This window comes from Elaeis guineensis, chromosome 6, assembly GCF_000442705.2.
Source record: "Elaeis guineensis isolate ETL-2024a chromosome 6, EG11, whole genome shotgun sequence".
Classification (NCBI taxonomy): Eukaryota; Viridiplantae; Streptophyta; class Magnoliopsida; order Arecales; family Arecaceae; genus Elaeis; species Elaeis guineensis.
This window is the reverse complement of record NC_025998.2, coordinates 132,099,231-132,125,435: the sequence shown is the minus strand read 5'-3', so window position 1 is coordinate 132,125,435 and position 26,205 is coordinate 132,099,231. Positions and strand designations below refer to the sequence as shown.

The 26,205-nt window shown below is 36.0% G+C and overlaps 2 protein-coding genes across 2 annotated transcripts; both read right to left on the bottom strand.

Moving 5' to 3' along the window:
• Positions 1–3,377: 3,377 nt before the first annotated feature.
• Positions 3,378–11,278, bottom strand: LOC105046434 (protein SULFUR DEFICIENCY-INDUCED 1). The gene is made up of 4 exons (XM_010925019.4): positions 10,989–11,278; positions 4,694–4,906; positions 4,394–4,549; positions 3,378–4,061 (listed from the first exon to the last, which is right to left on the bottom strand). The coding sequence occupies exons 1-4, from the start codon at positions 11,094–11,096 to the stop codon at positions 3,681–3,683; spliced, it is 858 nt and encodes a 285-aa protein (XP_010923321.2). The 5' UTR covers positions 11,097–11,278; the 3' UTR covers positions 3,378–3,680.
• A 4,933-nt stretch (positions 11,279–16,211) lies between these two features.
• Positions 16,212–25,452, bottom strand: LOC105046437 (uncharacterized). The gene is made up of 8 exons (XM_010925022.4): positions 25,058–25,452; positions 18,691–18,771; positions 18,516–18,604; positions 18,347–18,421; positions 18,116–18,234; positions 17,933–18,037; positions 17,649–17,714; positions 16,212–16,581 (listed from the first exon to the last, which is right to left on the bottom strand). The coding sequence occupies exons 1-8, from the start codon at positions 25,178–25,180 to the stop codon at positions 16,511–16,513; spliced, it is 729 nt and encodes a 242-aa protein (XP_010923324.1). The 5' UTR covers positions 25,181–25,452; the 3' UTR covers positions 16,212–16,510.
• Between the last annotated feature and the right edge of the window lie 753 nt (positions 25,453–26,205).

Here is a 26,205-nt window from a genome sequence, read left to right as displayed (position 1 = left end):
CTCAAGCATGAGTATTTTGAGTCGAGTCGAGTTCGAGCTTCCAGTTACTTGACTCGGCTCGCTCAATGGTACCTCTACTCACTGGCTTGCAATCCTGCATACTAAAATACTTAAGCATCTTCATATTATAATTTTTCTATGATAAGAATAATCTGCATGTGCATCGATGTCTGTGAATCTCAATACCCAAAAATTTTTTGGCTGTACCTAGGTCCTTCATCTCAAATTCACTGCTAAGCTATTTAACTTCTAAATTTCAGACATATTCTTTGCTGCAATGAGCATATCATCAGCATAAAGTAATAAATAAATAAATAAATCATTTGTAAGTGTTTTATGATAAACACAACTGTCATAGCCACTCTGAGAGTAACCATGTCCAAGGATAAATACCATCAAATCGCTTATAGCACTACCTCAGAGATTGCTTCAAATCATATAATGATTTTCTTAATAAGCAAACATAGTCCTCCTTATCTTGAACAACAAATCCCTCTAGTTGCTATATATAAATCTGATCCTCAAAATCATCATGGGAGAAAGTTGTTTTGACATCAAGCTATTCAAACTCTAAATCAAACAACACAACAATAGTAAGCAACATGCAAATAGAGCTATGTTCCATAATAGGAGAAAAAACTTTATCAAAGTCTATACCCTCATTCTGACTGTAGCTCTTTGCAACCAAGCATACTTTAAATCTTGCTACTTCAACATCTGGGATTTCTTCTTTCTTCTTAGAGACCCATTTGCACTCAATAATCTTCTGACACTGTGGTAGTTTCACAAGCTCCCACATTTGATTCTTATGAATAGATCCAATCTTCTCACTTATATAGTAATAGACCACTATGCATGTAGACTCACTGCTAGTGATGGCCTCATAAAAATCGTGGGATCTTGAATCTCCCTATCATAGATAATGGAAAAGAGAGCAAATTTGCATATTTATATCTCTGAATGGGTCTAATTTGCCTCCTTGATCTATCAGTGACTATAATATACTGCTGCTCACGTGAGGCATCTCTCTCATCAGTAATCTCAAGCTCATCATCTTGAACTGGTTGAATTGCAATATCACCCTCTAATGGATGAACTGAAGGTTTAGCCTCAAGCTCCATCTGCTTATCAATATCATGATGTTTATTTAGAGCAACTGACTCATTTTTCGAATGAAGCATAGCCTTTTTATCAAAGATAACATCTCTATTATTATACATTTTTGAGAACTAGGCTCAACACACCACAATCTGTAGTCTTTTATTCTAAACTGATAATCAAGAAAGATACATTTCTATATTATTTTTTCATATTTACTATCATTGACATGTGCATAAGGAGGATAACCAAATATTTTTAAAATAAAATAATCAGCAAGTATACTAGACCACATCTCAATTAAAGTCTTCAACTCAATAATAATGGATAGAGACTTATTCACCAAATTGTAAGCCATATTAACAACTTCAATCCAAAAATCCTGAGATAAACCTGTTTGAGAAAGCAAGCCACATTAACATCTTCAACCTAAAAATTCTAAGATAAATTTGTTGGAGAAAGCATATACCATGCTCTCTCTAAAAGAGTCCTATCTATTCATACATTCTGCAATACCATTCTACAATAGTATTCTCTTAATTGTGTGATGTCTCATAATGTATTCAACCTTATAGAACTCATTAAACTGACCCTCACAAAACTCCACATCATTATCATTTCTCAATCTTTTAATCTCCTCATTAGATTATTTCTCAACAAGTACTTTCTACTTCTTAAAAGTAGAAAAAAAAATTATTCTTATGCTTCAGAAAGTATATCCAAATTTTTCTCAAAAAAATTATGAATGAAAGTCAACAAATACTAGGAATCATCTTTGGACTGAACAAATGTGGGACCCCAAAGATTAAAATGGATATAATCCAATGTATCCTTTGTTCTATGGATGGCTATGCGGAACTTGACTCTAAACTGCTTTTAATATTGACACAATGATCATAAAAGTCAAGTTTTCTAAATTTCTAACCATACAACATATCTCATTTGATCAAAATAGATATACCAGCCTCACTCATATAATCTAAACATATATGCCACAAATAAATATTATCTAAATCTAGATCTGATGAAGAAACTGATACAGTACCAACAACAATGCTATCCTAAAGTAAGTAGAAGCTATAAGATAATCTGCTTTTAAGCATAATAAGAGCATCTTTTTAAATCTTTAAAACTCCACCTTCATTAAAATATTTAAAACAATGCGAATTAAAAGTACTCAAAAAAATTAGGTTCTTCCTCAAATCTGATACATGCCGCACATCATATAAGATCCTAACAATGCAATCATACAGCTTGGTCCAAATTATTCTTATACTAATAATTTTATAGGATATATTATTATCTATGAACACAACACCACTATCAATAAGGTGATAAGTGAAAAATCAATCTAAATGAAGACACATATGATAAAAACTTGTTGAATCAAGAATCCAACATCTTCTGATAAATGGACAGATATAGAGACAATATTGGCACCATCAGAACTATATATCCTCTACTACACTGATCGAATCACCAGTATTAGAGGTATTATCAGACTTTTCTTTCTTTTCTTTGAGTTTAGGACGATCAAATTTCAAGTGCCCTTCTTGTTATAGTAATTGTATTTGCCTTTCTTTCCTTTGGATTTTGATCTGCTTCTATTACTTCTTGAACTTGAACCAAAATTCTTTTCTTTGGATCTACCTATATAGCAACCAAACCATTCATCTAATTTTCATCCCAAGTTTCAGATATCTTTTTCTTTAACTCTTTCAAGTTCAATGAAGCTCTCACATTTTTCATTGAAAAAGTATCCCGATCTTATACCATAGAATCAACAAAATGTTTAAACAAGATGATGAACCAACAAAATAAAGGTTTGACCCTCATCATCAATTTTCATATTAATATTTTTTAAATCCAAAATAATTTTATTGAATTCATTAAGGTGATTTTTAAGAGATATACCTTTCTTTATCCAAAAAGTATAGAACTACTACTTCAGATAAAATATATTTGTTAGAGACTTGATCATATAGATGCTCTTCAATCTTAACCAAATGACTCATCTTCAACCTCTCACAGAACCTCATCTATCAGATACAACTGAATCGCACTGTGTGTACGCTCTAGCAAATTATCCTCATCCTCCTTTGATAACATCGTTGGCAAAGCATCTCTATCCTTTAATACTCAGCAACCTCAGTTGAACCAATAGGCTCACATATTCACATGCCAAAGATAGAAAATCATTTTTTTTATTGAATTTTTTGATCTCAAATTTCACATTCATCACAAAAAAAATGCAAAGAACAAAAAACAGAATCAACAAATAATCAAAAGAGCAAAACAGATTTGATGGACAAATCTGAACCTTTAGCTCTATACCAATTTATTGCAAAATTATCTGTTAATCAATATGAAATCCAAGGAATTTTTCTTACCCCCGTGTAAAAACTATTTTATTCTACACTAACAAACTTAATGTTAAGACCAATGGTGAAATTTTCTGTCCCATACACCATCTACTGCCCTCCATAAATCCTCCCACTAGACTATATAGATATGCACACATTTTCCATCCTAACATGGCAAAAACAGACTAGCTAAAAGAATCAACAAGCTATCTGGTCTTTCTAGGTGGAAATCTCCTCAAATATTGGTAGCCTCTTGGATCTGAACGGGGCCCACTCGTTTATCACAAGATCCAATCTGTCCATGATTTCCTCTTGTATGCTCAAGCCCACCTCCAATGGAGAAACAGCCGGCTGCAGTCCGATCTCACGCAGCAACTCTTCCGCCCGGCTAATTATCTTGCTGTCATCCGAGCTTGGGTACCTACGGTGCAGGACTTCCTCGAGCACCGCCCGGGCGTCATCGAACCTTCCTTTTTTAATGAGGCAGAGGCCGAGATTGCAGGCCTTGTTCGCATCAGGCTCGATCATTTGAGCTTTGCGATATACTATCTCAGCTGCATCATAGTTGTTTTGCTGTATGTAGGCCCAACCTAGATTGCCCTGTCAAAAAGTATGGATGATATCTCAGACTACAAGCTTTCGTCACCTTGATGAAGGCTTAATGAATATGATTGCATGACGCATGGCAAAATGTGCATGAATTTCCAGAGGTATATACTTGAAGTGAAGTGAAATGCCCGAAGGCTGATATTTTTGATAACTTTTGCTTTGTGTCTTCCACAGATACTTGAGCGCTGAAATGTTATGATTATGGAGTGTTGTGTGTGCATGTCTATATCTATTATATTGCCATCGCATGTAATTTAAAGAATACAGACTACTAATAGTCATAGTTTGGTAGCAACAATAACTAGGAGCAACAAAAAAAATACCAGAACGCGCGAAGTTTCTTGCTGGATCGAGATCTGAAACTTTTTGCCATGGGAGCGTGCCGTCTTGGTGGTCTTCCCATTGAAGCCTTCGCCAAGGGATATCATCCGTAGCTTTTGCTTTAGAAGCTCTATCTGCTCCTCTATCCTTCCACATTTCTAACCATTGAAACGTTTCATTATCATCGAATCATTATCGACAAACTCGATCTTGTGGATTTTTTTCTCTTCAACTCGGATGGAAGTAACATGTGTGTGTGTTTGTGTGTTATACTTTGTAGTTAGTAGAAAATAGGCTGATACCTTGAAAAGGTCAATGAGGAGATTGTCCAAGGATTCCTGTGCTTGCTTGGAGCACAGGTGCCTGAAAGATTTGATGGCTTCGACCGCTTCCTCTGCACGGTCCTGCTGCTTCATCACCACTGCCATATCCTTCAGTGCACTGTCCACCCGGTCCCCAGCATTTATCGCCTTCCAAAACCATACGATCGCCATTTCTGGATCCTTCTCCACGAGCTGATTCATTTGATAGTATATTCTCCCATTAGTCATGATTTCCGGTTCCAAAAATCATACTTGATACAGTGTGTTGATAGACCATGAAACATTACTAGAGAAGGCTATTTAGATCAAGGGGTCACATGATGCCTACTGGAATATAAGAAACGTGGGATGGTATCATGTCATGGAGAGAGGATAAAAAATCTAATATAAGACTATATAGTTTTATTACTAACTATCAATTACCTTTTTTTTTTTATGCCATCCGAGAGTTAATTATATATAATGTTGTGTGTGTAATCTGGTCCAGATACGCCTCGTGAATTCAGGCCAGACATCCTGCCAATGATGAAATTGGATCTTCTTTTGTTTGGGTCAGGGCAAAGATGTAGTGCAACAATTGTGAAATAAGATGATGAATCGGAGTTCATTCACAACCTCGAAAGGAACTTAGGTTGCGTTTGGTAGCTGACAATCTATCTAGATTGCCAGCAATTTAAACGGGATAGATTGCCAGCAATTTAAACTGGGCCCACCGGATAACTATGTTTGGTATTTATTTTTAATAGTAATCTATCTTGCATTGGTAATCTGGATTCCCTCTCATCAGGCAATCCAGATTGCCTGAAAAATATGTGACATCCAGATTACCGATGATGCGATAATCTGATAATAATTTTTTTGAACAAAATTGCCCCTGCCCTTTTCTCTTCTGTGAAAGCAAAACCCACGCGCGCTTCTCTTCTCCTCTCCTCCCACGCACTGCTTCTCTTCTCCTCTCCTCCCACGCCGCCGGTGAGCTGCCCTCACATAGCCTCCGAGAAGATCGCCGCCGTTTTAGCCATTGCCGTCTCACATCGCCTCTGAGAAGATCGCCGCCGTTCTAGCCGTCGTCGGTGACTGGTGAGATCCTTTTTTCTTCACATAGAACCTCCCCCCTCCCCTCCGCCGCCATCCTCAGCGTCCGCTCCCACCCCCCCGGCCCCGCCACCATCTTCCCAGGCCCCCCCACCGTCTCTGCCACTGTCTTCTAGGGCCCCCCCTCCCTATGGTTTTTTTTTTTTTCATATAAAACCTCCCCCCTCCACTCCGCCACCATCCTCTCAACGTCCCCTCCCCCCTCCGGCCCCACCACCATCCTCCCAACCCCCCCCCCACCATCTCCGCCACCATCTTCTAGGGCCCCCCTCCCCTCTGCCATCATCCTCGCAGTGTCCCCTCCCCCCTCCAGCCCCACCACCATCCTCTCAGGCCCCCCTCCTCTCCACCACCATCTTCTCAGGCCCCCCCTCTCCTCCACAATAAGAAAAAAAAAAATTTCATATAAAACCTCCCCCCCCCCACCCCTCCATCACCGTCCTCTCAGGGGGCCCCCTTCCCTCTGCCACCGCCCTCTCAGGACCCCCCTCTCCACCGTAAGACACCTCTCAGCCCCACCCGACCCCCCCCTCCCCCCCTCAACACGCCTCCATTCCCGTCTCCTCCTCTCCCTTCATCTTATCCAACCTCCTCTGTTCCCTTATTAATTTTAAATTTTATGTTAGTTTAACATATAATTTACTGAAATATTTACTAAAATTTACTGAAATATATTACTAAAAAATATGTTATTTTTTTTGTCATAATACTCTGATTTAGATAGATCAACTGTCAGAAGAGTTACTTCCAAAATTAGCATCTATCATTGCAATGTACATCAATCTTCATAGGGCCATTGTTTCGTTAACTAGTATATTGCATATATACTGTGTTAATTTATTGATTAGGAGAAGTAACAAGAGAAAAAGGATTGATCTTGGTAAGTATGATAAACACAAGATTAGAAAAATTAGTTTAAGAAAGATTGTATTTGATTCTGAGCTGGCATATATAGAAAATACGTGCATGGATAGAAAAAATTTTCATGCATTATGTGATATGCTACAAAGTACTGGAAGATTGTCGAATACCAAAAATATGTATGTTGAGGAGATTGTTACTATATTTTTACATATATGTGCTTACCATGCTAAGAATAGAGTCATTAAAAAATAGTTTGTAAGGAGTGGTGAGACAATTAGTAGGCAGTTCACAGCTGTGCTGAAGTCTATTCTTCTTTGCCATGAAATATTGCTTAAGAAACCAGAGCCCGTTCCTGATAACTCAATTGACTACAGATGGAAATGGTTCAAGATAATTTTTTTAATTATGTGGATAAATATTATGTTACTTTTAAATTATTTAAGGAATACTTTATATTAACATAATAATAATAATATTCTTTTATTGTAGAATTATCTAAGTACCTTAGATGGGACATAATTAGATGCACTGTTGTTGACATTGACAAGTTTAGGTACAGAACAAGAAAAGGTGAAATAGCTATGAATGTTCTAGGAGTTTGTAGTCAAGATATGCAATTTATCAATATTTTATCTGATCAGAAAGGATCAGCTGCAGATGGTAGAGTACTAAGAGATGCATTATCAAGAGGAAGAGGTTTAAAAGTACCATAAGGTAATAATTCTAGTTATTTCAAACTTGTTTTCATCCATATATTGAATTTATTTTCTAACAAGATTTTTTCTTATGTTAGGTTTTTATTACTTGTGTGATGCTGGATATACAAATGGAGAAGGATTTTTAACTCCATGTAGGGGTCAATGATATCATTTGAATGATTGGAGATAAAATCATCAACCGACAATGCCACAAAAATACTTTAACTATAAGCACTCATTTGCTAGAAATGCCATCGAGAGACGCTTTGATTTTCTTAAAATGAGATGGGCGATTCTTAGAGAGAAGTCATTTTATCTCGTAAAAATACAAGCAAGAATCATTAATGCGTGTGCTCTTCTTCATAACCATATTAGAAGAGAGATGTCAATTGATCCAATTGAAGATGAGATGTCTGATGTCCTCCTAATAGAAGAAAATAGCAATGATGGAGAAATGATTGATCACATTGTGAGTACAAATGCTTGGACTCAATTTAGGGATGACTTGATGCAAGAAATGTGGGACCAATCCAGAGCTTGAAGAAATTCTCAATACTATTGCAAATTTTGCTATGTATTACTATTTAATGTATTCGAGTCTTTCTTTAAAATGAACCTTGTTGCAAATTTAATATGAATCTTGTTACTGTCATTTGGAATATGGATGCTTATTACTGTTATCTTCAGATTATTTATCTTTATTCAACTTATTATTGTTGTTATTTAAGTTTGCAATATGAACATATATTGTCTTTTGTATTAAATAATTATCTTTTAGATGTGGATGCTTCTTCAAGTCAAAAGAGGAATCAGGGGAAGAAGCATCAATAGAATGCGGAGCAAGATGCTATACTAATTGGATGTCTACTCGATTTGAAGAATGATCCTATGTGGAGGAAAGAAAGTGGCAATTTCAAGGTCGGGTTCTTACCTCAATTGGAGAAGATGATGACAAACAAGATATCTAATTGTAGCATCAAGGCTCAGCCACACATTCATTCAAGGTTCAAATTGTTGAAACAACAATATGATGCTATTTATGATATGTTGAATACATCAGGATTTGGATAGGATGATACAAGAAAATGTATTACTTGTGATTAAGATGTATGGGACAACTGGATCAAGATAAATGCACGACATATTAATTAATTTTTTATTATTATTTAATTTTTGATGCTTTAGGTATAGTTTGCTCAATTTATATTGGTTCATTATGATAGAGCCATCCTCAAGCATTTGATCTTCGAAATAAGCCATTTTTATACTTGGAGGAACTCTCGATCATATTTGAAAAAGATCGTGCAACAGGTCAGAAGGCTGAGGATCCTGCAGATGCAGCCAATGAAATCCTTACAGAAGCAATGAATAATGAAGAGGAGGTTCAGTTTGTAGATCCTACCAGATTTGAGAGTAACAGCTCCATTGCCCAAACTCTTATTGGACATGTTCAACAGAGTGCTTCTTCATCAAGATCAAAAAAAAAGAAAGGTTTCTAATGAGGAAGAAGTTGCTCTTATAGGCACTTTGATTGAAACTGTAAACAATCTTGGAGTAATGTGTCAAAGTTTAAGTAAAGGTATTGATAAGTTGGCAGATTATTTTTAATTTCTTACAAATGATCAAGAGATGAAGAAGAAGATTTATGAGGCAATAGCTGAGATTGAAGATTTGGAGCTGCATGAGATATTGATGGTTAAAGCTGGATTGATAATTATTCGTGATAGTGCAAGTCTGACTTACTTCTTTTCACTACCTCAGAGGTTGAGAAAATATCATGTATTGGATGTTCTTGATTTGAATCTTAGTTAGGATATTTATGTTGCTAGTTGTGGTTGTCTTTGATGCGTGGTTGTTTCGTTGGTTTATCTATGATAGTTTGGTATGAACATTTGGTTAGCTAGCGGATAGTTTTATTAATAGTTTTGGATTTGAATATACTAATTTTTGTGTTATGTTGTTGTTCTAATAAATTACAAATGCTTTTTGCTGAAATAGTTGGGAGTATTTTAAAATTTCAAAAGATGATATTTATATTATGTTACTATTCAGATTGTTGTTAGATTGTTTATATTATGTTACTATTCAGTTTGTTATTCGATTGTTGTTGGATTGTACGCAATGCTGATATGGGCAGCATATACAGTTTGGCAAGGAATACTACCTGCTTCTAATCATGGTTGCCTTTCTAGATGTAAAATCTCAAAAGAAAAAAAAAATTTGATCAAAGATATTAATTATCAAATAGTCACAAGATCTAAAGTAAGTTATAGGCAAAGTCATTACAAATAATGAGCACTGAAATATAAAGTCAAATATTCAATCACTATAAAAAATTAAAATCATAAAATTTGATTTAAAAATATTTTGAAAATATGATATTACATTACTAATAATCTGATTTTATACCAAACACAGTAATCAACATTACTAAAATATTATCTATATATATCAAACACAGTAATTAAGATTACTGATAATTTAATCAGTGACAATTTATCTTGCAAGCAATCCATATTATCTTTCAGGATTGCCCGGCGATGCACCAAACGCAATCTCAAAATTTTAGAAAGAAATCACAACAAATAAAATTTCATAAATTCGTCGTACCTCGAAAGATCATCCAAAGAACCAACAGTTTTAGAGAAGAAAAAACAATAGATACAAGCAGCAGCAGCCAAAAAATAACAATTCTTCAACAATTTATGAATATTTCATAAAATTCAAGATTTCTTGGAAAATAGGAAAAATTAGCAAAGTTATTTAACCAATAAAATGACTGATGTGTTAAGAGAAGAAATTTTTGGATTCATCCAAAGAGATAATGAAGGTTTTTGATTCATTCAAAAAGATAAGGACGAGACAACAACAAATGTGGTGCAAGAAATTAATCACTACATGGGAAAAGCAAGAGCTATCCTACCTCTATTTATTCTAATTCAATTACTAGGGAACAACTGTCACAAGGCTAATGGCTTCTACAAAACTAGATCAGTCCCATCTTGAAATCATTCATTGCTCTTCCATTTGATTTCAACGAAACTACTAGTCATATCCATGTTCCTCCAAGCGAACTCACAAGAATTTCGCCCCCCATAAAAACATCGAACAAAAAAAAAAAAAAAAAATCTAAATCATGAAATCGAAACTTAGTCTGAAAGGAAGCTTAGCAGCTCATCCCAGTTTTAACCCAAAAAAAAAAAAACAAAGAAAGAAAAAAAGAAACAAAAAGTTAAAAATTCTATACTTGACAAACAGTACGTTATATAGATCAACACTAATGCGCCATTAAAGAAAATTTCTCTAACCCCACCCCCACCCCCACCCCCCGGGGAGAACCCCCCAAAACCCCAAAGAAAAGACAAATATAACTAAATTGTAAAACTTATGGCGGCTGGTAACGAGAAAATATATAGATCAAACATTTCTAAAAACCATAATTAATAAAACGAAGGAAGAGATCTCCACCATTTTTTTAAAAAAAAAACACACCCACGCACGCGCACACACCCACAAGATCTCACTCAAAAACCACTCCTGAGGAATGGAAGAACTGATGAATAAAATCTGATCAAAATTATGAGCCTCAAATTAAGTAGTGGATTGCGAATAAGTACCTGGATGTGCTTGGCTCGACCATAAGGGCTATCCCCTGTCGGCACCTTATGAATCACATGGAACATATCCTTCTTCTCTCCTCCTCCTTTCCTCTTTTCTCCTTCCATGTCTGTCTCTCCTTTCTCTCTCTATTTTCGTGTTAAGAAAAGCCGGACGACAGCAGAGAGGATTATATCATATTTAAGAGGAGAGGGAAGGTGGACGGGAAGGCGTCCAAGTTCAGACAGAGGCGGGATGACGTGGCGTGTCGCGACGGGACGAGCCGACGCCTGCTTCCCCGCGCGGTTCCGCCGCGGTTTGCAACGCGCCTCTCGCTGGACCGCTGCCCCTTTTTTTATCTAATTATCGCTGGCTGCCGGTGCGCGGAATTTATCAAGGCCGATACAATGGCACGGCACGTCAGGCAGACGCAAGATTTTTGGACAAGTCCACATGGCATGATTTTTTTCAACTACCGTACAAGATTCCTCAATTCATTATTCCTTGAACTTGGGGAAGATTCATCCAAGAGCTAATCCTCTCTACTTCAATTTTTTTTTTAAAAAAAAAAATCCAACATTCAAAAATCTGATGGTGGTGTGACTGGCGTATTCACTTTTTAGAAAACAAACACGAGATAGAACAAAAAGTGTGTTTGCCTACGACTTTCCACACACACACAACACACACACAGAGAGGGGGGGGGGGGGCGGGAGGTTACTGCTCCACCTACGGTTTTAAGTCGTAGCAAAACCATGAGCATTAGCCTAGTTTTAAGATCGATCTTTAATTACCAACCATAACAAATATAAGTTCATTTCCTAGTTTGACAGGACCGTCCACCAAATGGCAACCTGCTACATACAAGACTCATTACCATATCCGAAAAACTTTTAATTGTTGAAATTTATCTGATTAAATACATTTAGATATGACCAACACTAATATGTATTAGGATTTGTTTTACATATTTTAGATTGATTTAGATTTTGAGTAAAGATAAATTTTTAATAAAATGATAGAGATATATTTGACGGTGATGATGATAAAATTAAATTCTACACAACTATCGTAGATAACGTCTATCTTTCAAACTCTGTGACTGATTCAGATGTTGTTTCTGATGAATGAGATATGTTATAAAAATTCCAACTCATCTAAGAGCTTGTGAGATACTCTTAATCCAGAATACTCGGAGTTGGAATTGGAAAATCAAGATGCTGCGGTTTTCTTATGGTTGCAGGCAGATTGATTTGAGAGATCACGAATGACATCGATGGATTCTTCTTTATTTTCATGTAAGTTTTATTATCCCATAAAATTCTAATATTAATGGCTCTCTCCATTAGGACTATTCAAATTTAACTTTGATGCTTCTGTTGGGTGTGTCATCAGGGACCACAGGCATTAATGTCATCCTGGTCAAAGGTAAGCTTCTACCTTTCATCTCTATCTTTTGCAGAGCTCACAGCTGTTTTGTCTAGGAATTTATGCTGCACTAATTCACCACTTCGAGGAGCTAAAAATTTGGTTGGAAGGAGAGTAGGAGACTCCACTACAGTCATTGCTTAGCTTCTTCACCCTTCAAGGTTTCATTTTATACACATTCCTTAAGATTTATGGAGTGGAAGGCATCTTCTTCACGTTATAGGCTGTCCTATACTTTACAAGAAAGGAACCAACTGACAGACAACATGGTGGATAAAGCTATGCAAGGGGATTTTATGTGCTCTGCACTGGCCGAGATTGATCAACTTGGTTTGGATATAGACAAAGCTGATGCCTATGGAATTGGATTTATGTGACACTATCAATCTACAGCATTCACTTCTGATTCTTATGGAACTAGGTTCATGATATATTATTTATCTGCAGCATCCACCTGTGTTCTTCTCCTCCATTACAACACTACCAGAAATCAGTCTTTCAGCAAGGGACAAAATCCTTTGGTGAAAGTCAAAAATCTCTCGGTGAAGAGATTCACCGAGGATTTCCAAAGAGAATCCGTTCCTTGGAATATATGATGTTGATGAAAGTCTCCTTCGAAAATTTCTTGGTAATTATCGAGGAATCAAAAAATTTCAGTGAGAAAATTTCTCTTGATAAAACTGAAAGCCATTTGCCAAAAATCGATCATTTTCTAAGGGATTTACTAACCAAAATGCACTCAAAAATCTCTTGATAATTGCCAAGGAATTCATCGAGGGAATATCCCTCGTTAAAAATTGATCAGTTATATATTTTGTAAAGAAGTTACCCCTCGCAAATCCTTTAGTGATAACCCCTGACTATCTCTTGGTGATGGGTTGAGGTTTGCTAAAAAATTCTTTGATAATTCATTGATCAAATTTCTATTTAGCATTCTATTTTTCTTACAAATCTCTTTTTAAAGCTTCCATTTGAAGACTAATTTATAAATATAGTAGCAAGCCTGTATATATCCCAATTCTCAACATATTAGCCATAATCCAATATTTCATAACACAAAATAATACAATAACACATTTAAGCAAACACATTTGGGTAAAGCTTCCACAAAATATAAGTTTAACATCTATCAAGATTTCAATCCATAAACAAACACAAAACATCAAAATGTTAAATAATTTAACTCCAATTAACATCCAGCATCAAACATAAGACTATACCTAATAAATTCATAATCAGACATCAATCACATGCAAGATCGATTAGAGAATTATCTAACTCAGTTCGTTCTTGTGGAGAAAGTAACAACTACTCAGAGAATGTAAAATTAAGACTAAAAATAGGAGCTCGCATCTCTCGATGTTGAAGATTTATCAAAACCGCTATACTATACTCCTGTGTAACCTCCATAGCTCCTTACTTAGCAGAATAAGTGATAAATACACTCCCTGAAGGCCATCTAGTTGAGAAGTAAAGCATGGTGTAGGAGTCCCCACAAATATACTGGATGAATATGTATGCAGCCCAAACCCATACACCTTGTTCTTAGAAATACCTCCAATAACTTCCACCCATAGAATAGCATCAAATGATGGTTGTAATTCAATTTTTGAAACATAATTTTCTGCAAGAGCAACTTTATATACCTCCTGCAACTATATATTAAAAAAATTCGAGTCTTAAAAAAAAGATGAATAAGAAAATATCTCTATTTTATAGATAATATGCATAAAAACAAGCAAGTGAACAACAATAATATATCTATTAAAGTAACATCCCAACTTTACAAACCTAAATATCCAAAATATATTAGATATTTCTTAAAAATTCAATAGAATTTATCCTAAAAGTATGACTTCCTAAAATAACAAATACATGACATGTTAATAATGCAAACCAACCATTAAATTTAACATCTCTTGAAAATCCCTTTCCAATCTCTCAGTGATTTTTTGAGGGATAGATCCCTTGGTGATATCTCTTGGTGAAAGACTGATTTCTGATAGTACAGCTCATCTTAAACACACTTGGCTACCCTCTAAAGGCTTAAGTATATTCTGCTTCTTTCTATGTTATCCATGGTGGTTTATTTTACCCACTGCATATCGGTTCTCTGATCATAGGGATGGTTCTGGTCATCATATTCCATTCTATTCTCATGCATACTCCCACTCACTGGCTGTTTCATCTACTAACTACACATACATAATTTCATCTCAGGGTTCTGTTTGATTTCTTCAATTCTCTACAATTTCTTTAATTTCACAAAAATTGGGTCGGCCATTATACTGGTTCATGTATGGTTGTTATACTTTATTTCGGTGCCTTTTTACGTACTTAATCTTGGTTGGACTGTCTCTGCCTTCCATCAGCTGTTACACTCATCTTTTTCTGGCATCTATGTTTGGTCACCTCTGTAACACTACATTAAACTGCTCGAACTGGCAAGTTTCTTTTTTATATATTGTTTCTGGTCTACATTTTTACACCCTTCTGCATATTTCTGGAGCCATTGGGTGGTCTAGGTTATGTTGCTCTTATACCTTATGGGTCCAAGTGCTGCTGGGTTATACTTCATTCTCAGACTCGGATAAAATTATGGTCACTTATATTACAGGTGCAGCACTGTCAGCAACCTACAAGGGTGTTCATTTTTATGCTGCTACTGCCAAAGTTGTCTTCTATATCATACTTCCATTATCTTTTCACAGGGAGGACGTCTGTGGGGTATCTTTTATTGATCTCCATCAGGGGTATTGATCTGATGTGGGCATGCATCTTCTGTAGTTTCTGTACTGGATACTTGTGCTTGAGATACTGTTGCAGCGAACTTTCCAGGAAGCTTGGCTTATATCTTGCAGTATCTTCGGAGGTTATCATAATTATTAATGCTCCTACAATCACCTATTTAAATGTTTTTCAATGCTCTCCAGCGTGGTACAATACACTGCAGCTGCTGTGTGGTTGGGGTATCTTGATTGGACCTTTTTTCTGGGTTGCTGTTTTGCAAGCTACAGCATGGGAATTCTGGTTTCAGGTTCTTCCTTTACAAAAATTTTTGACTCATCTTATCTGTATCATCAGCTTCAATCAGGTTTCCAAGGCTATATTTTATTGTTGTTTCAAAATTCATCACAGCTGGGCCAACAGTTTTTTGGACCAAACTTCTTTGCTGTTTTACTGTTTTAATTTTGTTACTGTATATTTACTGCTGTTTCGCTGTATATGGCAGCACCTCTTGTTTTCTGAATGAAGAACAACATGCTCGCTTTATCCTCCAAAAGAAAAGAGTCGGACTACACAAGATAGAGATCAATCAATGCTACATACAAGTCCAAACTACCACAACCAACTCACATTGACCTGAGCAGCCATCACTTGAACCCATCCATGGACCCCACATTTCACAGCACATCGGGTGATTTCTCAGATCACTCTACTTCCTACTTTGTTGAGTAGCAATAATAGATTATCAGTTATTTTGTTGACACATTACAGATTTTTGAAATCATCGGCTAGAGCTGAAATTGTATAAAAACCTGCCATGGGTAATGGAGTGGATTATCAAACGCAAGAGGAAGGCACTATAAAGCTTCAGCAACCAGGTTAACTCTGATAAAATCTTATATCTATGGTTATCAGAAACATACTGGCAACCAAAATTTGTTGAAATTTCACAGGTTATAACCTCAAACAAATCTTAGAGAATATAAGCATGATTCTTTATGGAGAAAAAATTAGAAACAACCACATATATTACCAAAGATAAACAAGAATGCAGGGAAAAGAACAATATCAGAAGGTACAGGAAAAAGGGAGAAAAATGGAACTCATAGATACAACGGGGCATAGCAAATGGGAGGTTACAGAGGGATAGAGTGCATGCTTCAGCCATGGGAAAGAGGCAGATGCACAAGGACTGCCAAGGATCCACATACAGAAAAACAGCAAAACCACTTAGCTTATCGATAATCTAGGTGAGGCATCCACCACATCTCACATTTCATGGCTCAAAAGGTCCTCTGATATAAATCCTTTTCCCTGACATAAAAAAACCAAGCATGCATGAAAACAGCAAAGACTCCCACTACCACTCAGCCTGGTTCCCACTCCCTCATCCGCCCATCCTTCCCCACCCATGGTCATAGCCTCTTCCCCGCCCTCTGCCTCTTTCATATCCAGCACCTGCCATTTGGGGATGAAATGTTAGCAAGGGAAACAGCATCCGCATATTATATCAGCGAAAGATGAGGGCACAATGCATTCTGAGCCTTGTGTGGAAGGTAACAGCAGAGTAGTTTCTGGATCATATATAGAACCTGCCAAAAAACTGAAACACCACTGGACTTTGAAAATAGAAGAAGGGTAAGAAGGGCACATTCAGCCACCGGTTGAGGCATACAGTCATATATTTTAAGTTGCATATGCATGCCACACCCACCAACATGCAAGTATACTAATCATCCCCAGGTGAAAATCTCTAATCTCTAGCATCCACGGAGAGGAAACACTCCCACAGCGGTTTTTGTTTTCAAATCAAAGGAGAATGCTTTGGTCACTAGTAGTTGGTGCTGTAAAGCATTATGTGTACCCAAGAAAGACCAACATGGCAGTTGGTATACACTCTGTGCGTTCCAACAACCTAACTCCGGTGCACAAGATGCTGCGTGCATGTGCATGTTAGTGTCATTTACTGTAGCACGCCTGTTTGCACACATGCAAAATTCAAAAAAAATGAGCACGAGATTACATCCACGAAAATGCTCAAGCTGCATTGCCATTATTTTCTCAAAATGTATGTCAAGATGCAGCCCATGCAAATCTCTAAAAGACCAAACTGGCAAGTGCTTTTGGGTCCCCAAAGAGGAGCAAGTTCTGGCAATCACAGATCTGTAACTTTCAATATTCAGTATTTGTGAGCAAACACTCGACAGATAACAGGAAACGAGAGATATAAATGAAGTGTATTTTTAATGTTATATCAGCACTTCAGTGAATGGAAAATTAATGTTAAATCCAAAACTTCGATACTCAAAGTTCTCCAAAGCAATAGTGTACGAATAACAACAATGAAAGAAAGTTAAAGCCGTCATTTAGGATCACTTGTAAATCTATGATCAGGAGACTGAACTTCATAGGTCACACTAAAAATTTAAAGACATCGGATTTTATTTTTCAACTGAAAGGTGCTTGGATAAGATCATCAAAAGCACAAAATGGTGCAAATATTTACTCGAGGATGCGGAGCTTACCACGATAACCCCAACCTCCTCTACCTCGACCTCCACCTCGACCCCAATTCCAGTTCCATCCATTTTCTACAATGACAATAAGTGGTTGAAACTAGTATTAAAAACCATTACAAAGAAGGGATGAAAGCAATGAAGAATAAGAAGTACATAATCAAAGAGCATATGCGCTAAAGAAATTTTCAATTATGATGTAAACCATACTCCGGCACATAAGCTAGTTAATTAGGGTTCTAGAGAGATATGTTGTATTACAGCTAGGTTATAGAAGCAAAAAGTTAGATTACCTTGATTGTTATCATATACACCATATCTGCCATAACCACCATATCCACCTCTTCCCCAACCCCTTCCTCTACCTCGACCTCGACCACGTCCTCGGCCATATGATTCTTTATAAAGCAACACAGTAATTAGTGAAGGGTTTCATTCAACAGAAACTGCAGAGAATGAATAGGCAAAACCAATACCTTCAGAAATTTGACTTTGTGCTTGTCGTGGTGGATGCTGCTGCTGCTGTTGAAACTGCTGTCGCTGCTGCATCCTTTGCTGTTGCCATGGCTGCTCTACATGTAATGGAGCTTGATATCTACCACCCACAGGTGAAATATTGGCAATGTAATCTCATGTGACCAGTTGCTCCATAAAAGAATCCCTTGCATTCAGGTTAGAAATGCATATAACAATATTAAATGGATTACCCGGGAGAGTTCTTGTTCAAGTCTCTGGTTGACAAAGTTATTGAAATCACTGAGACATGGCGAGTCATCTCCAAACTGCATTGAGTATTAGTGAACACAAGGGACAACCGAGATAAAATGTTTCAAGAATTACCATATTCTGAATAAGCAAAGTAAAAAACAAACTTACGGTACAAGGCCCTCCTCGATAGGTTCCCATACATCAGTAATGCTGGTTGAACCAATGGTAGTATCTTGATGTAATCTAGGGATCCTTTTCTGTGGAAATAGATGGGTAATGAGATGTCAAGGTTGAGCAATTTTAAATCATAAGGTCATATCAAAGTTGGGAAGCTTAAACCAACCTTTATGATCTCCACTACGGCCACGGTCTTGCTGATAGCCTGCCCCATTGCCTTCAGAACAATTTCTGTCACCCGTTTTTCCTGAATGGAACACCATCACATGCATATAAAACATCAGGCGCGAAATAAACATCATTACTCACATCTATTGTGGATAAAGAAATAGCAAGAGTACAAGACCATCTGATCCTAACAAGTCAGAAATTTAAATCTTCAAAGAAAAATGTTAAACAAAATGCTAGAAAAAACACAGGTATGGCTGACCAATAAGAATACAAAAAAATTACATTACTGAACTTTTAGCCACTTGCACAGGGATCCTCTCTTCTTTAAAAGGTTTCAGTTAATCCCTCTAAATTTTAATTTGAGTTAATCCCACCCTTCCCCTTATTAGCTCTATGACACTGTTAATGCTGCTTAAGAAATGACCAAACTACCCCTCCGCTCCTTTTTTTTTTCATTCTCTCCTTGAAATCTCTTTTTTGCTCTTGTACCCCACCTCCTCTGCTCCCTTGGCTGTGCCTTCCTGTTGGTTGCCAATGATTGACAGCAACTCTTCACCTTGACCACCATCCACCCCTTCACCGGCTCCTGGCTGATCCCTACCTCACTTTCCCCCAAATCATACTATCTCATCCTATACCAAACAATAGATCGATTTTCCCTGATTTTCTCTCTTCCTGTACATAGTCGCTTCCACCCCAACTACCGTGCCAAGATGAGCAAGTGAGAGGTGAGGCAGAATCCATGGCCAACATCATCTCTAGCCTTCTCAAGAAGAAGATAAGCAATTCAAGAGGCATTAACCTACCTTCAACTATAGCTCTCTCAAGGTTGCTAAGATCCGGAATGACAGTCCCAACGAGCACCACCTACACAACCTCAACTACATGACCAAGAAGCTCCTTTGGAAGAATGTCCACTAGGAGCACCACATTGTTGAGCTTGGCTGCCCCAACTACACCAAGAATTCCGGCCAGAGCTTGGCAACCCCAACAACACTAGGACCCTTCGTGTAATCATTCACGTGAATCTGGACTGATCCTGCATATGTGGGGCTTCCTTTTCTTAGGACAAGGGTATATTAGGAATTTTAAAAATTTTAGGACTCATGTGATGGTCACATGAGTTGTTTTATGAAGTCTGTTTACTGAGGATGGAGAGAAGGGTTACATTGCAACAACAATTAAAATGAGGAATCTTACTTTTCAACGAGGGAGGAGGTGCCTGTGCAGATAGGTGATAGCTGAGGGAGTGAATTAAAAATTTCCCTATGTACATCTGTCATGAACTATTAGAACAGAATACTGATCATGAAAATTATACAGAAATAAACCACAACCAACAAAAGAAGAATGTGAACAGATGTACGTCCTAGTGCCACCAGCCACACAGGAACATGGTAAAGTACCGACATAAACAAGACTGCGTATAAGTTGACATTGATTCAAATTATGATGCTGTCAAAGAATCAGCATATGCCTCCCAGACAGATATCTTTTTATCCATATTAGTGACAGATAAAATTTTCTTTTACATATTTTTATTTTGTGACACAAAATTAAGGATAAGATTTTTTTTTCATCATGTGCTCAAAATAATATTTTGATTATTCAACCAGATAAAAATCAAGTGAGGCACTACTCAAGACATGAAATGGAAAGAAAAAAAGAAAAAAAATGTTAACACAAAGCAGTACACATCATCAAATCATTTAAAGAAACTTAATGAAAAATGAAATATGAGGGATGTCTTTTCCATATAGAATGACAAGTGATATTGTGCAAATCATAATGCCAAAATAAAATGAATCATTCATGTCAAACCTGTTTACATGAAGTATATTATAATTAAGTGCAGAGCATATTACAGAACATGATGACAATCATGCATACACAGTTTTTTTTTTGTCTGTAAGAACAAATAATGTAAAGTAAATTACAGCATAAACTCTGCAAATAAATTCAAAACTTTGTACTAAAATTCTACAAGTGCAAATTGGTCATAATTTTACCATGTAATGCTCTAGTCCAACATTTGGCTATTAAGAAAGGCATACAGAAACAAAATGCTGTGCAAGATAGAGTGCATAAGGCCCTTTATCGCAACCAACTTATGAGTTAACAGCTGAAATAAGACCATCACAAGCTTCAACAGCAGAATAGCTTAATCAAGATCAATGGAGAAGCAAAGAATGGTCGCAAATAACTTGTCCTAGTGCTTGAACCACTCAAATATAAACATCCTTAAATCAGTTTTAGGTGATTAATAAGGTTTGATCTTGATGAAAATTATAATCTTGCAACAAATGAATCAGTTTTGGCCACAACCAGCCCCAGATTGGACCCAGTTTTAGAGTCTTGGTTGATTTCCACTGAAACCAACCGATCTAAGCAATTTCCGTAGATGCCCAATGAAATTGGCTTCTTTTGGTTGAAACTTACATATAACACCTTGATGCGATCACAGAAAGGTTCATAAGTACGATGGTCCCTCCTCTATACCTCTTTCCATCCTTCAATGAGCTTTAACAGAAGAGTAAATACTTAAATAATAGACCAGACCAATTACAACAAATAATACATGAAGATACAAACAAGATGACAATGAGATGTCTAGGAGTCATCCCCATCAAAAACTGAGTCCACAAGCAGAAGACCTGATACCCCATCAACACTCTGTGGCACTCAGTCTGTACAGTCATCTTTGAGTTTTCCCCTCTCCAAAACTAGGAGGCAACACTAAGGCCCCAAGTATTTCATCACACTGTTGAGTTTGTGTGGCTACAACATCAGACTAGATCATGCTACTGCCTTTACAATAACAACTACATGGAGTTGTAATGATTAAGGTGCACTGGGTGCTAGGTAGAGGTTCTAAGATGCCCCAATATAACCATACTCTACCAAGATATGTGCTTGACTAAGGCTCAAAAGAAGACTACAATGCATTGAAAGAATCACAAAATTTGCCGAAGAAAAAGTGAGTTACCATCTGCATGACTCGAAGTTTGAAACTATGTCGGACATGATGGATCTTTGGCAACAGTTATAAGGACTATTACTAATCAAATAACATTGTGCTTGCAGTAGATAGATGAGAATAACAATGCATTGCACTCATAACTCTTGTGCTTGTATTTTGATACCACTTCACGTCTTCACCTCCTGGCATCTTAGTTGATTTTCAAGCATGTTAAGATGAGAGGTTGGCATAATGACCTCTAGCTTATCTGCTTGATTTGAGGTCATTGATTTGAGATAGCATGACCATGCTATTAGATAATAAATTGACCATTCAAGAAGCATTTTCACTGAATTAAATCTAGATTTTTACAAGTCTTGAGGAGCACATGTGTGTCGATTTTACAAAATTGAAAAAGAAAGACCCAAATAATTTAATTTTGGATATTTCTATTGTTTGAGACCAGATGCATGTAAACACGAAAGATGCTTCATTGACACATCCTAAATAAATTTTCAAACTAACATTTCATTTGGGCTTTTGAACAACTAAGACTTCCAACAATTTCATAATTTCACAAGTTTTTCAAAGTTCATAAGAATGCTATGAGCTTGTGTACAGAAAAGGAAAATGAGCTAAAGATTAAGGGAAACACAATAACAGGGAGAACAGGGTGGAGGAAATTTTCATGACACTGCCCCTCACTTTATCTTTTTTAATAAGATACCTAGTTTTCCGATTAGACAATCAGTAAAGTAATCCATATCTGAAAATTAGTGTTTGAAGGAAATTACAAAAAAAAGTGAAAATAACTGTAACCATAGTTATATTGAAAAAATAATGACGACTTTCAAAACTTTATAGGACGTTGCATATAAGGACTTCTAAGCATTCAGAAACACAGTTGTTTAATTGGTAGAGGTCAAAGTATTCAAGGTTTGGTGTAAAGTATTAATGATTGAATGGCAAAAACACATCTGGTATCTTCAAACAAAGAAGACAAAACTGAGTCTGTTTTTTATTGTTGATCTTCAGCCAAGGAAAGACTACATCTAAGAATGGAGACAACATGCATGACAGACACAGGAGAAAACTAGAAAATAACCTGGCACTTCCTAATTTTTTATCAACATCTATGTGATGGCCTTTCTTTATGAGCCCAAGCCTAAAATACATGTACATATTACGAATTATTGATGAAACTGAGTTCATCGTAACTGATAAATCAAATATATAACTTGAAATATAAATAAATGGCATTCAAACTGTAACTTGAATCAGTCCATTTGGTACATCTGATATATCTAAAAAATTGGTTTCACCTTGCCACTGCAAACTTTTATATAATTTAGTTAAACAAAGTAAAAATTGAATCTCAAGCTATGGGGCTATGGCCATCAAAAGCTAAAGTTGACATTGTATTTTTTTTTAAAAAAAATAATCTTAAATTCAAATTAGAAACCCAGCTGACCCTATACTACTAATAAACTGTGGACTACATCAAGTTTGTTCATGTTGATCCTACATACAAGTTATGATACTCATGATTAATGTAAGAAAAGGCAATATTTTTAAACCATATATGATGATACTGCCAAGGTCCCAGAACATATTACAGGGTAATGTTTCACATATAATATTCAACTTGCAAGTTGGCTCTTGATCAATCTACATTTCCGATAGAATAAAACCTCATATTAAATAATTACTGCCACGAGTACATAACCTCTTAAGACACTAATAGGAAAAATATTTGCTCCATATAAAATATTGTGATATGAACTCCAAATAAATTCCGCTGTTTATGTTTAAAAAACAAAAACACAAAAACATTCTAATCTAATTCTATTAGTCATAAGTGCCCACAACAATACCTTACACAACTCAAAAGAAACTCGATCATTCCTTAACTGGCTCAGCAATCTATCCATGACCTTCAACATGGCTGCCCAAACTAGAAACAGTTATTTATATCATTCCTATGATCTGTTCCCAATCACAATCAGCATTGGTTTCACAATTGTCGATTCCATCAAACTTCATGCCTATTTGCCAACATAAAATAAGCACTTCTATTTAAAAAATTGAAAAGCAAATGCAGATATTTTCCAATTTCTATTTCCAAATTTAGATTTGTGAGCCTAAATTAGACTTGGAGAAGCCCATAATCCATGCTAATGTTCCTCTATTGATCCCAACAAACCTTGTTTCCTTTTTTCCACACTTGTCGACTCTATTAATGTTATTTGGTAATAAGAGATGAAAGTGCACCCACGAGACACTGTAAGATATTGACAATTAAACAGGACTCTTCCAGCAAAAAACAACAATGACTACTATGATACCCACTGAGCATGTGCAAATGCATATAATGTCTGAGATTTGTTAATGAGTAGCTGTGTTTGCATTCACCAATTGGAGTTGCAGATAGGAGGACAATTTGGAAAAAAAAAAAAGATAATGGTAACTCGCATGCTATGGAGTTTGGTTACATCATACAATTGCATATATAGGTTTCTGGGAATAAGAGAAGCAGGAGTAGTGGGGTGGTGGATATGCTCTGCAATGCTCATGGAGTCAGGGGGTCAGAAAGGAAAAGGAGTGTGAGTTAAACAGTGGCATAGATATATCCCAAGCATATGACCACCTGGTAATATATTATGATATTGGCACCCAGCTATCATTGATAATTCTATATAAGTGTGTTTATGTCATATCTAGCTAATTAAAAGGAGATAATGGTAGAGGAAGAACGACGAAGACCAGATGTACAAAATAAAATCCCCAAAAAGGCAAATATAAATATCTAATGCAGTCAATCTTATAAACCAAAAGAGAATTCGAGAGACTGTACAAGGACCGACTTAATCAAAAAAATATCAATGAAAGGAAAAAAAAATGGCAGCAAATATTTCCAACTAAAATTGGAAGAAAAACAGAAGCGACGCACTCATCTAACAACAGATAACTCATAATTTCCTTTATGCAGAATTTTTTTCTACAACACTCTCCATTCATGAGCAAAAACTCTGCACGTGAGAATTTTTAAAAAAAAAAAGCTACGCTCATTAAAAGTTAAGTCAAGTATCATGTTACGAAAAAGAGAATCTTTTTAAAACGTAACGTCAAAGTTCTCACAGTATACCCAAATAATCGCATTGATGGCTAAACTTTCAATATAAAGCATCAAAATCAAGACATAAGAAGATCAAAAATCAACCTTTAGGAAACAAAAAACTATGATTGAAACTAAAGATACTGCCTCCGTAGAAATAACAATCAAAATCTCTGAAACGAAGCCAGTTATTCGGCGAATCCGACAACGAATAAGAAGTCGAAGAGATCCAACAAACCAGGAAACCCCAGCAGAGAAATATACAGATGAAATCAAGAATATATATACCTGCAGGAGGCTGCTTGCATAGCTGACATAATTCCGAATGAGGCCCTGCGTGGTGACTCGGATCTCGTTCTCGCTTATGGCCGATTCCGGCCTCGGCTTCTCCACCCTCTGGTATCTATCCATGGCTCCGGAGCCGCCCAGTGGCTCCCCCTTCTCCTCCTCTTTGCGCGACCGATGAGGAGAGCAGAGAAGGAAGTGATCTGATCGCCCTCAGGCCTAGGATTTCCAAGGGAAAGGGGAGGAGACAGGACACTATCACCCTGGAGAAGACAAGAGAACTGGAAGAAGGCAAGGAAAGAGAAGGAGGGAGAGAAGTGGGACAGCCAAAACCTCTGCAGCTTTCAATGCAGCCCGATTTACGGATGGGAAACAGAAAAAAACAAGAAGATAGTCCAGCGTATGGTTTTTTTTTTTTTTTTTTGGCGTATGAAAAATAATATATATATATATATATATATATATATATATATATATATATATATATATATATATATATATCTATTAAGTTGATGATCTCATGATCTGGGGGTGCTCTCTAATTTAGTTGGCAGGCAAAGGGACAACCGGTAACAGAGGCTTTTAAAGCGAGGCTCACGAGGAAACTGATTTCAGACATCTGTACAAGTATATAACATATGTGGATGGCAATTGGATCAGATACGGAAAAGCCTGATGTGGATTGGATAAAAAAAATAATTAATTAATTTATTAAATAAATTAAAAATTTAAATATAAATTTAATTTATTTATTAAATAAATAATTTGAATCAATCCATTTAATTTATTTATTAAATAAATTAAATCAAATTAAATAAATTAAATATTTTTTTAATAAATTAAATAAATAAATATATTACTAATAAGTTAAATAGATTTTAAATATAATTTAAATAGTTAAACAAATTAAACAGGCAATCTAATTGGATCTTAAATGGATTAAATAGATTAAATATATTAAAATTTAAATTTAAATTTTTTAATTAAATCTAAATTTATTTATGACAAATCGAATATAGATCAGATTTATGAATCAGATCATATTTTATTAATTTTTATATTATATAAATAAAAATAATAATAATTAAAGTATCAAATCTAAATTATATTTATTTTTAATTAAATATTAAAATTTTGACTTATGATCAACC

What these genes read in the sequence shown, in the direction of transcription:
- LOC105046434 (XM_010925019.4), bottom strand. Translation starts at nt 11,096, where the DNA reads ATGGAAGGAGAAAAGAGGAAAGGAGGAGGAGAGAAGAAGGATATGTTC. An exon ending in TCCTCATTGACCTTTTCAAG is followed by an intron (nt 4,550 to 4,693) that starts GTATCAGCCTAT and finishes TTCAATGGTTAG; the next exon opens with AAATGTGGAAGGATAGAGGA. An exon ending in AAGAAACTTCGCGCGTTCTG is followed by an intron (nt 4,062 to 4,393) that starts GTATTTTTTTTG and finishes ACTTTTTGACAG; the next exon opens with GGCAATCTAGGTTGGGCCTA.
- LOC105046437 (XM_010925022.4), bottom strand. Translation starts at nt 25,180, where the DNA reads ATGGATAGATACCAGAGGGTGGAGAAGCCGAGGCCGGAATCGGCCATA. An exon ending in ATCGAGGAGGGCCTTGTACC is followed by an intron (nt 18,422 to 18,515) that starts GTAAGTTTGTTT and finishes TACTCAATGCAG; the next exon opens with TTTGGAGATGACTCGCCATG. An exon ending in TTGAACAAGAACTCTCCCGG is followed by an intron (nt 18,235 to 18,346) that starts GTAATCCATTTA and finishes TGTGGGTGGTAG; the next exon opens with ATATCAAGCTCCATTACATG.